Source organism: Rhinopithecus bieti, unplaced genomic scaffold, assembly GCF_001698545.2.
Source record: "Rhinopithecus bieti isolate Rb0 unplaced genomic scaffold, ASM169854v2 scaffold_6789, whole genome shotgun sequence".
Taxonomy (NCBI): domain Eukaryota; kingdom Metazoa; phylum Chordata; class Mammalia; order Primates; family Cercopithecidae; genus Rhinopithecus; species Rhinopithecus bieti.
In genome coordinates, this window is record NW_016805235.1 from 686,377 (window position 1) to 701,128 (window position 14,752).

The following is a 14,752-nucleotide window of genomic DNA, read 5'->3' on the forward strand; positions in this document are numbered from 1 at the left end:
AGACTGGCTCATTTTCTCCTGAAAAACATTTTAGATGCATTCTCCCATGATTTCATGACAAAATGAGTCTATAATGCAACATTTCAATGTCAATAATCTACTTGCATAAAGCAAGCAAAAAGCAAGTCAAAGATGTGGCAAGCTGAGATGTAATCAGTAATTTAAAAAGTAACATGAGTCATATGGGCAAATGTTTAATAGACATTAATTTTTCACACTACTACTACTTCTGCCCCAAGACTTTGGAAGAGTAGGCACAAATATATTCCTTTAGAAGTCTTGTAATTTTACTGATAGTTTTCTTTATAAAACAGCTATACTCAGAAAATAAATGGATTCATCTAAAAGCAGGATCAACTACACATTGTAATTAATTGTCAAATATATCAATTTAATAGTGGAATAGGTTAGAAATGATCAGTGGTAAGTTGATTAAATATTAAGACTGTAAAGTTAAATCTATGTTTAGGGCTCAAATTCATTTAGGTATATTGAAAGCATTATAGCATTTCAGACCCCATGATAAATGACATTTTACTTTCTATAAAACTGGAATACTTGTATCATTTTAGAAGACTAAACAACTGCTTAGAAGTGTCAGCCCAAAAAGCAATGATAATCTTGTACCTGTCAGGGGAAAATATTATGGCTGGAGATAACTTTAAGTGCGAACAAATAGATTCATTCAATCAGAAATAGATATTGATCTCCTACTATGGGTTGTACACTTATAGAGAGCACTGTTATCAGTAATTTCTGCATGGAGGTCTAGGCAATGAAACCAAGTAAGCTCTCAGGGTTTCTAGGTCCTCTTTCCTGTAATGAGCTTATGAGGTAGAGAGAGAACCAGAAAAATGGTTTTCTCCATGGGGAGTGGAGTTAATGCTGAGTGTTAATGCTAAATGGTGAAGGAAGGAAAGAGAAAGCAATCCTTGATACATGAAGCACCAGCACGATTATTCAAGGTAGGAGAGTGAGGACAGAACACTCGCTGGACCTGAAATGAGGAGCATAGAGCTCAGTTCCAGAAGCACTGGAGGAAGCAAGAAGCCCCATCCATACCCCCACACATGCCTGGACAGAACCTCCAGGTATGTAACTGCTATCCAGAGCAGGGCTGTTTTCATTTATTGTTTATTCCTTCTTTCCAGTCCTGTGTCTTCTTTATCCAGGTTCTGTGCTGCTTTCCCCAAACTGCCCCCTCCACACATTAGGAAACATTCTACTAACAATTTTGAAGTTATAACTAATGACTGAAAGCTCATCGCTAGGATCTGGAAATTCTTACTTATGGATGTACTTAGAACCCCTTTGTCCAAAGACAATTATTCACATATAAACTACACTAAATTTTTTTTATTCATCTCTGTTTGCTAAATAATGGATACCCAGGCAGGAAAAAAAGATGCCTTGAAGAGCAACACCACAACGGCCTTTTCAGATGTTTGCCTTTAGGACGTGAAATGAGCTGCATAAATACAGGATGGGAAACTGTTGGCTAGAAACCAACACAGCAAGAGTCACACACTGTAGGAGGGATCAAGGAATCAGCAATTAAACATATCAGCAATCAATGATGCTATTAAGGACTCTATCATAAAACATCCATGTAGAGGCAGAGAATAATTCAAAAAAATCAGAAATTAATCTGCAATCTCAGGTTCTAGAGCTCTGCCATCCATTGTGGTCAACATTCCTTAAGATTACAAACGTCAAAAAAAAAAAAAAAAAAAAAAGAGCGAGTTTGATTTAAAAATGGAAAAATAATGACCTTTGAGGAAAGGTGAAAGGAATTGGGGCTATTTGGGCCAGGTAAAACATAACTGCAGGATTGACTTAATAAATGTCAAATATTTGAAATCAAGTGTTCTCCAAGCATTCAGATGGCTGAGGCAGACAAAATAGGCTAAAATTGCCTATTTTGTAAGTAAGAGATTTTGGTTTAACTTTAATAAAGAAATTCCTGGAAGGAATCTAAATATCTTAATGCACTTTAACTTAATGTTACAAGGTTAATTAAACACAAACAGGCTACCAAGTAAAGTTGTGGAATCTTGGCTCCTAGAAAACCACATATCTGAAATGGTTTAGGTTTACTCCTGCCTAGACTTAAGAGACTGGATTAAGTAGGTCCCAGAGTTTGCTTACAGCATATTATATAACTGATGTTATACCTTTTTTACTTCTTTCATACATGGGTGAGGCACACATTTGTATGAACTCTAGGGTTAAAGAAAAAGTACAAGAACTCCTATATACCAAGTGAATCTTGAGTCTAATTACTTGGCTTAGAAAAGAAAAGTGTTATTTTAAATTGGCTCCTTTCCTGAATACTATTAAGAAGAACTCTAGTTTGGAATAATATTTTATTATAGCAATAAAAGATAGCCCCAAATCATTAACATACTGAGTCCATTGAACTATATTAATACCACATTCAAAGTAGTCTGTTTTGCACAAACAAAGGTCTTAAGTAGATCTTAACAACTAATTACAAATAACACCTATTTTGACCTTATTAAGCATTTGTCCAAAAGAAAAAACACAACCAACCCACATATTTACTGTATTTGGTCAAAACTAAGAACAAAAAAACCAGCCCATTAAAGTGGTTTAATGCATTGTTCTTGTGTTCTGCGATATTCAAAAAAGGAGAATTTGTGGGGGAAAAAAAAACCAGGCTGTAATTGCTAAACATCTGATGAACTGTGGCATAACGCTAAACAATTGTTCTTCATCATTTTTCTTCTGTCAAAGTTGCAAAATTATTTTTTATGGCTTATTTTCCTTTCTGTTTAAAGAAAGGAACAAGTGGCTGTGACATCCATTCCATTTTAAACAAACACTTCTATTATTCCATCATTAAATGGGCTGACATCATAAGCTCCTCCGTGTTCTGAAAGATGTCTAGCTCTAGACCATGGTTACATACTTTATGCATTACATGAAATAAAATACCTCAAGATTTAGAAAATATTTATTTTAAAAACAGCAATCAAATTGTCTGTAATCACATTTTCTGCTTGGCTTTGAAAGCTGCATTATTCAATATGCCAGTGGTCTTTTCCATAATGGCAACATATTGGAAATTCATGCTGCTCTAATACATCTGAATTCCTTGATGTGTGGCACTCCCTATAGGCCTGAAGGAACACTTCTGCTTCAGTTTCATGAGTCCTGTATAGCACCTATGAAAGTGATGGTTGTCAAAACAGTTGTACAGTGGCCTTTGAATGCAAAGTGTACCATGACTGAATGCTAAAAATGACAATAAATCTGAGTATATACATTATGCTTGCTTTTGTTCGCTGGAAAAAGAAGGCATTTGGGAAATAAACCCCCCAGTTTTATTGCCTTTTAACATCTTTTTTCCATTTCAAACTCCAGAACTGGAAATTTGACACATTCAAAGAAATTGAAATCGCCTTTGTTGCTTTCCTCATTGTAAATTTTCTATAATGTGTCATTAGGAAGCACACTCTACAAAAAGTCCAGGTTCTAAATGAATCCTTTCTTCGAGGCCATTCTAAAACTTTGCACGGTTTTTCTTTGTATGAAAGAGCTTCCGTTGACTGCACAAAGAACAAGCAATCACCACATATAGGCCAGGCTGAGAGTCTGGGATGACTTTATACAAGGTTGCATCTTCCCGTTCACCAATCCATGATTAAGCCCAGCGGTGAATGTGCCAAAGTAGGGAGAAACAGAAGAGAGTCTCTTGATTTCAGTTTGGAGAAATCAAAGGATTTTTCTTCAGCCATGAATACTTAATATGGGCATTTTCTTATTCTACCTTTCTGCTAAAATAGTTCTGTAGTTTCCTTTGAACAACATGAAAACACTATCCATCCACACAAAGCAACATCACTTTTTTTTTTTTTTAATGGCAGGATTACATTTTCCAGTCAAAAGAAATTATCTATCCAGTAGGTTCTTACAATTGATTAAACTTTGAAGGGGGTGGGGGGTCGCAATTAAAACACTGAGACAGCCAAAGCAATGGCAAGAAAAATTACTAAGTAACTAACATGACAAACCCAGTGAGTCTCAAAGTCTAGATCAAAGTTGTGTGGTTGACAGAGAACAAATTATAGGAAAATGCTAGTCCTGAAAAGGATCACGGAGATCAACTAGTCTTGGGCTTTCCATCTTCTTGGGGGCAGAACATTTGTTCAAGGGAACTTTTATAAGAAATGCAAATAAAAATAAAAGCAATACTGCTCCGGCTAACTCCTGTGCCCCACCCCCGACCCCACTCCCAACAAGCTCAGTGTAGACCCAGTCTTGTATAGATCTACTCTAATGCTGCTGGTAAGAGGGTTCAGTGACTTGCCCATGATTGACAAGCTTATCCATGGCTCTCATTTCAATGCTTTTCTAACCAGACTCCACTCTCTGAGAAGTGCACACAAATCAATTACTCACTATCAAAATAACTCAGAGGAATGTTGAGAAAAATGGAACTCTTGCATATTGGGTCATGAATGACTATTTAACTTGGACCTAGAGAATCAGAACTAATTGGCACTTATTTGACAGTTATATACTTACAGAAATTCTACCCTGTTTTATAGCCTGTCTTAGAAAAGAGGGACTTTAGGAAAACAGAATCTTTTTCAAAGTGCCAGAAATTTAACTAGTTGCAGGAATCCCTACTAACAATAAAATGCACAGACAAGAAAATGCAAAAAAGTGGTGGGAAATTTGGGAAAAACTTTCACCCTATGTATGCTGCACCCCAATATGTCTACAATAAATTCCAGAAGGCAATACAGATATCTACCCTGGATACCTTTTTATCAGAAAGAGGTTCCTATTGAATCTATCTAGCCAGACATTACAGATAATAGCTACTTTAATACTTACAACATGATGAGATTAAACAGGTGAAACTGAGGCACAAAAAGTTACTCACGGTTACACAGTTGGTACACAGAAGCATCAGGATTTGAATCGAGGCTCTCTGGCCCAAAGACATCAATTTGAATCACAATGATAAATAAAGACACCCAGTAAAAGGTAAATACTCCTTTGGCTAATAGTAAGCTTATTGCAGTCTTTTTTGACAGATGTGAAGATTCAGGGTGAAAGTATAAATAACTCTTTTGGAAAGTCTTCCTTCCTATGCATTTTAACTTCTCCAAAAGAGTTGTACAGGCTTGCTTTTCTAATTTTATTTAACCAGCACTTATATAATGCTTCCTATGTGCCAGCTACTGGTCTGAGTAATCTTAAATATTTCCTGAACCTCGTGAGGGAAGGCCTAGTAATATCATCCCCACTTTCCTGATAAGGAAGCTGGAGTATTTACTGGCTAAGCCATTAAGTCACTTAACCACTTTGAACTTTCACTTTTCATTTGTAAAATTGGGATACTAGTCCCTTATTCAGATACTGATTTTTAATTATGGACTAAATTGTTGATGTCTACTATATTAGGCATTTGTAGGAAATGCTTATAGATGGTGAAACTGTATCACTTATGTTGCCAGTGGACATAAGAAACAGAGGCAGATACAAGAAAATATATCTAAAAACAAAATTTCAGCAAATGACATACATTATAATAATTGATATATAAGTAATATCTCATATCTCATAATGCATATATAAAACATCACAATAACATCTAAAATCTATGCGATATCTAAATATATATAATAAATAATATACAAGAACTTAAGTATTTTTCACTTCCTTGATCCATTCGAATAGTAAAATGTCACCATTTGAAAATACTAACACAAAGATACAATCACAATATTAACAGCAAAAGGCTCAGCTTTGATCACATTCAAGAGCTTTTAGAAAATATAATTAGAGAAAGTTGATCCTATACATACATTTTCCCAGGATGGCTTCTACTCATAGGATTTTTAAATTCACAGCAAAATCAATATTTAGAATCTACAACTGTTAGCTTTTATTAGTTGTTCTCATACTGTAGGTGACCTGGAAAGAAAATCTTGGAAGGGGCACTGTCATTTCTAGGTGGGCAATATTTATGCTCTCATATCTGTAGACACTACATTCCTGTCTAATGGGCACTGATGACATAAACTGTCCCTACACATAAACATATTTCAATGATTGGCAAACCAGCCCATAGCTCGGCTGTTAAATTTTGTGATCATATTAGCCATGAGAAAACTTGCTAGCAAAGAGTTTTAGTACGTTTTTACAAGGAAGCGTGATGAGCAAATTTAATATTCAAAGTTTCTTTCAAAGAAAATAATCCCTTCATGCTTTTAAAATGTAAAATATGAAAAGACAAAATGTTGTTCATCTTTAGATCCATACATATTTGTGGATGCAAAAATGGCTTAATGGCACACCACACTGCTATAGTTCCTCGGCACCTCTTACCTACATCGGGATAACAGGCCCAAGGGGCTTTCCATAACCCCTGTCTCTTACCGCTGCTATCGACACAGGGTCCTATTGCCAGAAGGATTTTCCTACAACATTGCTTTCATAGTACTTTTACCCTTGAGTAAAAACCACCAGCGACTGCTTATAATCTGTCCTAACATGGCCAAGTTCTTTACTTTTTGAAGGTTTTCGTCAAATCTCCCATTTCAAAATACCCAATCTGATTTTTGAACACTCTCCAACATGCCTTTTCTTTCCTCTTGGTTTATCCAAATCAAAGCCCACCTTCAAGCTGTGACTGTTGTCCTACCTTTTCTACTAAGTTTTATACCCAAACCAGAGTACAGTCATCTCTTTCAACTAAGAGTTCCTACTGAGTTCATGACCAGTACATCTGAGTTGGGCACTTCTCTTGGTCTCTAATTGCCCCATGTTTCTAATTGTTTCATAACTATTTACGTTTTCACCGTTCAGAAGAACAGTAGCTAGGTCTTATCAATCATTTGAGCCTTTTCAAACATTGAGACCATGGTAAGCATTCAAAATATATACACTGAGGAATGGCATTCTAGTCACATGAGAGCTCAAAACAAGAACTGAAGAGGCTCTTTGTTTCTCATAGGAATTGTAGACAAAAGATAGCTCCTGATTCTTCCAACTTTATTAGATTTCTACTGCAACTTTATAGTGTATCAGACTCTGGCTTCTGGAATCCAGCCAGAGATCTCCAAGCCTTGAGAAACAGAAACAATAAATGTAATCTCCAAATCTTCTTTCTCTGAGACCATGCTGGCTTGGAAAAAATGGGCTTAATATAGACTTAATGCTACAGTCAACATCATTAACTAGACTTATACTGTCTAACACAGTAGCTGCTAGGTGAATGTGGCTACTTAAATGTAAAGTAAATAAAATAAAATAAAATAAAATGAAAAATTGGTCCCTCAGTCCTACCAGCTGCATTTAATAGCCAGTGACTACTGCTGTCGGACAGCACAGATCATAGAAGAGCTCCATCATCACATCACATTCCACTGGAAGTGCTGAACCTTACCCACAATCTCACCAACACGGGTATTTGCTGGAGTCGCTTTTTGCTTGCAGCATTAAAGGCTAGGACCAGTGCTGTGAGGAGGCACAGTAGACGTGCAGCTCCAGAATGTAGCTTGAGGGGTATTGGAAAGACTTGCCACCCTATGAAAATCCTGAACAGGCTCACCTTCAAGAACTAGAATGGCAAATCAGAGCTTCATTCCTTTAGCTTAGGCCAAATAGGGGATTTGTTTCCCCTCTACCCTGCAAAACGTTGAAAGTTCCTGCATGTTGAGGCAAAATTATCAAAGTCTAGTTTTTGACAGTGTGTTGGTGGGCAGACAGAATAAGGAAATTTTATGAACAGAAAGAAGCTCCCAATAGGGAAAGAGGAAGGGACAGTGGGAACAGAGCTGAAATGGCCTATCTTGTGGCTGTGACTGAGCCCAGTCCCAAATGTGCCATTTGAGGATGGCGTAACTGTCATGGGCAGCAAGTCTGGAAAAAATCTCTGAGCCACAGTTACTGACACTGCATAAGCATTTCTTTAAGTGTGAGGTCTCTTAAAGATGTATTGAGATGGATGTAGAAATGCTAAGGAGGGTAAATTTGTTACTAGAAAGGAGGTAAATTTTATAAAGGAAAAAGGCTTGAACTGTATAACTGAATATCTCATTATCCTTCCTATGGCCCCAATCTCATTCCCACCATGGGGAACAAGCCTAGAGAACAAAACTGGCATTTTCCATGTATACTGACCGCCCCCTTCTTCTCCTTTCTAGGGAACAGGGGTCCCTACAGAGGCATGACCTGAATGCCTTCTTTGGCTCATGAATCGGATCTGAAGGTTTAGTCCCAAAGAGAAGCAGGCAGGTGATTTTCAAGGTGACTACACTGAAATACATTTTTCAGCTTTACACATTTAGCTTGTTAAGAAAAATCCATTTTCTATTTATGGAGTCATACTTAATACTCATAAGCTAAATCTATACAAGTGGAATATAATCTAAAAACCTGAGTGACGGTGTTGCCAATGAGTTCTCCCCTCTTGGCCGCCCAGATGGCTGCCAGATTTTAGAAAAATTCTAGACACCATTGTGTATTAGGCAGTAGGCTCTGGGTTTCATTCTCTAAAGAAACTACTTTGGAGTTTCTTTTGACTCTACTTTTTTTTTTTTTTTGAGACGGAGTCTCGCTCTGTCGCCCAAACTGGAGTGCAGTGGCCGGATCTCAGCTCACTGCAAGCTCCGCCTTTAGGGTTCACACCATTCTCCTGCCTCAGCCTCCCTAGTAGCTGGGACTATAGGCGCCCGCCACCTCGCCTGGCTAGTGTTTTGTATTTTTTTTTAGTAGAGAAGGGGTTTCACCGGGTTAGCCAGGAGGGTCTCGATCTCCTGACCTTGTGATCCACCCGTCTCGGCCTCCCAAAGTGCTGGGATTACAGGCTTGAGCCACCGCACCCAGCCTTGACTCTACTTTTATTCCACCTTTATGTTCATGATTAACAGAAAATTCCTCCTGTAAAATCACTCAAGTTAGAGATTTATCCCCCAATGATTTAGATAAGTGATAATATGAAATGTGTTTTTTTAATCAGAAACAACATAATATTGGCAAGTTAATCAATTTATTCATTGTGAAAATGACAGTACTGTTCAGTGACTTATGAAAATGACAAGAGAGTTAGTTGAAATGTTAAGTGACTGAATAAGGAAAACCAAAAAGTGCTAATTAAAAGTCGCTGTTAACCTGGGAGGAGGGTTTTATGACATGGTCTAAAGCTCTCTCATTGGCCATATACTACTGATTTTTTTTTCCCACTATTGGGGTATAGACAGAGAAATTATTAAGTTTCAAAAGACATAAAAATCAGAAGAAAAGATTTTATAATAAACCAGTGTTTCTCAAGTGTGGGATGCTTGTAAAAAATACAATCCCCTGAAGCCCCTGGGTAGAGCCTGAGAATTTGATTTTTTGCTAGTTTGCTGGTTGATACACATTCCTATTAAATTTGAAAAATTAAGGGGAATTCATAGTGTTGTCATTATAAATTGTTAGACAACAGGTCCAGTAGACTGAAACACTTTAATGGAGATACTTTTTTTTCATCAGAATTATACCTCCAAAATAAAACTGAAAATTGTTTTCTTACTTTCCTATGGTATACATTTGTGGAACTTGAGAGCCAAAAATAGGAAGGAAAATCAAGGTTAGCAGCAGCTCCAGTTGAGAAGATGTGGGGATCTCCCTTACGGGGAGGAATCCTCCACTGGATGAGAGGTAGCATCTTTCAAGGTGACTTTTTCTCTGAAAGCTGGTAAGCTGGTTTGACTCTATGACAACACATACAGTGTCAAACAGTATTTAGTACTTTGGGTCATAAATATGAGTGACTGCACAAGTAATTAATTGATTTTGCCTTGACTTAAATATAAAACAGAATATTGCTTTAGAAATGTGTATGATTTCTAAAGAACTGTCTCCATAGCTAGAAACAGTTTCAGAATGCTATCATCACAACGCCAGGCCTTCGCATGAACTTGGTCCATGTGCTTACGGTATCCCTCAGCCCCCACCACAAACAGGTAAGCAGATTCTTACCACAGAAATGGAGTTAGAAAGCAGTGTTCCGTCCTGGCCCAGCATATTGGAGACAGTGATTTCAGGGAGGTCCATGTTTTGTGGATGAAATGGTAGCAGGCCATTATGGTTCATGGGGTGACACAGAGAATGGTAACCAGACTCAACTTCATTCAGGTGCACCAGCGAGTGGTCTGGGAGGGAAGGAGGAGTAATTGGTGGAATGTTGAAGTCTTCACTTTCCAGGCTTGGACCAGGGTAGGACTGTGAAAGACAAGATGACATTGTTGCAAATTATCCTCTTCTTGCTCTTCATCATCATATCAAACACACTTGACCCTTTAGATATTATTATAAGCAGCGTATGGATTTGTCAAAGACGTTTCAAACTTTCAGATTATCCTGCTGCCATTTCATCATTATGCATGAAAGAAAATTGCCTCAAAGGCAGATCCACTTCTGGTATAAAGACTACTTCCATTAGGTGGTTTTATTTTCCAAAAGCTGAACTCAAACAGATTTCAAAGTTCCCATTAAAATTTTCCAGAGTTTTAATCTAGCTGAATACCTTTTTCATGGGAATTGTAGGGAAGGAAGGCAATTTATAAAATTAATGTTTGATCAAACATGTTTCACAGGGCTCCCTACTGCTCAGATCATGGGATGTAATAAAAATGAATTCCAGAAGTTCTGGGCAATTGCTTTTGGGTTTTGAAAGGCTACCTGCTCACAATTGACAAAAGAAAATGTCTTAGAAGAGAAGCAACTTAAGCATGCTGCATAAAAGTGTAGTTCTGCTGAAAGTTTGATATATGAAGAAAAGGCCATTAAGAGCTATTTTTAATCATAAAGGTTTTATAATTCAAAATCAAAGTGAAGAATACTTTTATGATTTCCAATAAGATTACTTGATTTCCCTAAGAGCTGACAAATAATATTGCAATTATTTAAATTCGTTCTGTCCCATTTGAAAAGCAAAATAGTACTAAATTATTATAATACTAATTCTGGAATAAAAGTCAGTCAGTAAAATTAAAATAGCAGTTATCATATAATGGTTTTTTTTTTCTTTTTTTTTTTTTTCTTTTACAAACTAGCATTAGATAAAATAGAAACAGAGGGAGGGGAGCAGGAAGGAAAGATTATATGAGGACATGCCTGTTTAAAATGGGATGTGGCAAATGTTGAAAAATATATGGAAGAAATAAAAAATAAAACATTGTTACCAATTAATATTAAATACACAGTGATATATAGCAGTCCTTCATAGAACAGGTGTCACAGTATGAAAGGAAACATTTCGGTCCAGATAATCCTTGCAAGCTTATCTTTCAAATTAAGAGCGAGCCTTCATAGTGTTTGGGTGTATGGGGAACAAGGATTCCCTTGTCTAACAGCCCAGCGCCTGCTCAAGTGTTCAAGATTTGAAATGAGCAGGCAAGGGTGGGAGCCAAAGAAAGTAGTGTAAGGTATTCATTGGGTGTCCAGCCAATAAGCGTCATGCTCCTGTGTCCAAGTGCCTGGGGTTATTTTTTCCAGATGGCGTCTACTTGTCTAACAGAAAGAAAATCTTCAAGTTCCACTTTCTAAATGTTGTACAAGTTTTGATGTATTTGTTTAGGTGCCATCAGAAGACAAGATTAAATGAAGAGCTACTTGGAACATCTGGAATTTAGACCTGGTCATAGAGCAGCACATGTAAGTTAGAAACAGCTGGTGTATGAAAGGAAAATTTGACTCTTATGCAGAAAATTTTTCTTAAATATCTAAAGTTCTGCTAAAAAAAACATCAGCTCTAAAAGTTCAATCACGTATTATCAGATTCTCCTGTTAACAATATGTATCTCATGTGAAAAATATGTATGTGCTGTGTCAAAATTACAAGTTTGATGAAATTCTCACTCATCTGATATGTTTTAGACTCTTAACAGATCTAAGCCATTGGTTCCTTGTACAAGTATGCATATAAGCATAAAAGATGCCTAATGGGGAGGTGGGAGAGATGACTATTTCATATTAAAGCACTGTTCCAAGGTCTTTGACTATGTTGTCTCCTTTTAATCATTACAGTAATCCATCGTGTAGCTATTATTACCCCCAGTTTCCTGAAGATAAAAATTGAGGCTCAGAAATAAAAGATCAACTCAATACACATGAGGGATAAATATATCATAAAGGTGGCATTTTTATTGCTATGCTATTTATAAAGTAGTTTAATTGCTACTATCTTATTAGGTTGAATGATACAAAATTGCCAACACTCAACTGTTTTTGATAAACAAAATTTCATAATTTAAGTAATAGTATTAGCATTAATATCAGGCCTTGCCTTTTCCAAATTCCACCCCGTTGCCCACCCACTGAAATTAAATATTTACTCTATATGAATATAGATTTCATAATTTGTCTCTTTGTCAACATGCAAATGCTGAATTGTTGATATCTTTTAAGATGCTAATTAGTGCCTGTTTGAAACTCTCCTGGCAGGGTGCGGTGGCTCATGCCTATTAATCCTAGCACTTTGGGAGACTGAGGTGGGCAGATCACTTGAGGTCAGAAGTTTGAGACCAGCCTGGTCACATGGTGAAACCCCATCTCTATTAAAAATACAAAAATTAGACAGGTGTGGTGGTGCATGCCTGTAGTCCCAGATACTCGGGAGGCTGAGGCAGGAGAATTGCTTGAACCCAGGAGGTGGAGGTTGTGGTAAGCTGAGAGCGTGCCACGGCACTGCAGCCTGGGGTGACAGAGCAAGACTCTGTCTCAAAAAAAAAAAAAAAAAAAAGAGAGAGAAACTCTCCTGAATAAGGTACAACTAATGCCAGCAATAAAGGAGAAAGATGTTTTTAATTTTGGGAATACCATTAAATCTCTGAAAATACTAAGGGAAAATTCCACCTATAGTAGACCATCACTTTACATTCTAGAGCTTCTTCAGTAGTTAAATCTTAATTTGTGGTGCTTAAAAGAAGGTTTAATTGGTATCACTTTACATTCAGTGATAACAATTGTATTGTAATTGAATTAAGCTACATGGTTTCTTTTCATGTAATTACACATTAATGTATTTAATTCAGACAATTATATACCAAAACCACAGATTCTACAACTTAACTGGTAATAGGTAGTTATGTGGATCAAGAATTTTAACTACTAAGGTTACTTAGTAGTTTATGTTCTTTATATTAGAAGTCATGATATACTTATTTGCCATGAGCCTACTACAGTGTGATTGATGCCATATAAAAGTATAGTGGTAATTGCATAAATGCCAAAATGTCCCAGAACTTACAACAAGTTCAATGCCAGGCTAATTACTTATTTTTTTTAATGTGGAAATGAATTTGCTAATTCTTCAACATTGGTTTCTATGACATGAGAGCTTTATTTTGATTTTTAGAAACTTAATAAACATACATTTAACTTAACAATAGTTTTATAATTTAGACAATTTGCAGTTTTGGGGGATGTGATACAATAGAATATGATTCAATATTTTCCCTCTTCCCCATTAAGCTGCCTACCTGGAATTAGTGTTCAATGTTTGTTGAATGACTAAATAAATGAATCACTAAGTGAATGCGTAGGTGCATGAATAAATGAATGCTAAAATGACTCTTTAAAGGCACGAAGTTTGTGAATATACACTGTTATTCCCGGGTTTGAGTAAATATCTTTTATTGTCAAGACGTTGCACAGGCCAGTTACCTACATGGTCTGTAACAATCTCACAGAATATCCGGAGGCCAAAAATATCCTGTTAGGCGAGTAGAGGCTTGAGCAGCTTCAGGAAGGCTGGGCAGAGCAGTCTATATCCCTGATACAGTTTGGATGCCTGTCCCCTCCAAATCTCATGTTGAAATTAATCCTCAGTGTCGGAGGTAGGGGCGGTTGGCAGGTGTTTGGTCATGCCATTCATGAATGGCTTGGTGCCCTCCTCACCAAGTAACGAGTGAGTTCTTGCGTGTTCACACAGATCCAACTGTTAAAAAGAGCCTGGTGCCTCCTCTCATCTCTCTTGCTCCTTCTCTCACCATGTGACACACCTGCTCCCCCTTCACCTTCCACCACCAGTAGAAGTTTCCTGAAGCCTCACCAGAAGCTGAGCAGATGCTGGTGCAATGCTTGTACAGCCTGCAGAACTGTGAGCCACCTAAACATATTTTTTTTGTAAATTACCCAGTCTCAGGTATTCCTTTATAACAATGCAAAACTGACCAACATAATTCCTCTCTGACTGCTGATTTGATCCCCTGAAGTGCCTGGCACCTACTATCCTTTAGTGACACACAGATTTCAGAGGATTCATAAAGGAGAGTTTGTGACCCCCCGGCTGTCAGAAGCTGTGGAGCCTAACCCCCATGGCAGGCAGGACATCAGGGCCCTTTGGGCGACTGCTGGGGCATGTGAAGGAAGTCACAGCAGCAGTTCTGATGCCCATGCCTGGCCAGCAGAGAAGGCCTGATTAGACCACAAGAAGGTATATGAGTGATGAGATCAGGAGCTGAATTGTCAGAGAAGGCTTATGTGAAGGCCATCCCTGGGTGATATAGGGGATCTGGTGCTCATGTCCACTTATTCCAGCAGGGTCCTTTTCTGACTTGGGCTTATTTTTTTCCCTCAAGACACAGTGAGGCCTGGAATTTACAGATCATTCATTCTCCAACCCTCTTAGGAACAAAGATCACTTGGTCCTTTCCATGATGATCCCCAGATGCCCAGGAGACAACAGCACTACTTAAAAAAAAAAAAAAAAAAAAAAAAAAAA

General features: G+C 37.4%; 1 protein-coding gene across 2 annotated transcripts in view; it reads right to left on the reverse strand.

Annotated features, from left to right (window-relative positions):
- Window positions 1-14,752, reverse strand: part of TOX (thymocyte selection associated high mobility group box) — a 325,561-nt gene that overhangs the window by 127,592 nt on the left and 183,217 nt on the right. For both annotated transcript variants that reach the window (XM_017871747.1, XM_017871748.1), the window contains exon 3: window positions 10,006-10,248. In XM_017871747.1, the coding sequence (XP_017727236.1) occupies window positions 10,006-10,248 (243 nt within the window). The remainder of the gene's footprint in view (window positions 1-10,005; window positions 10,249-14,752) is intronic.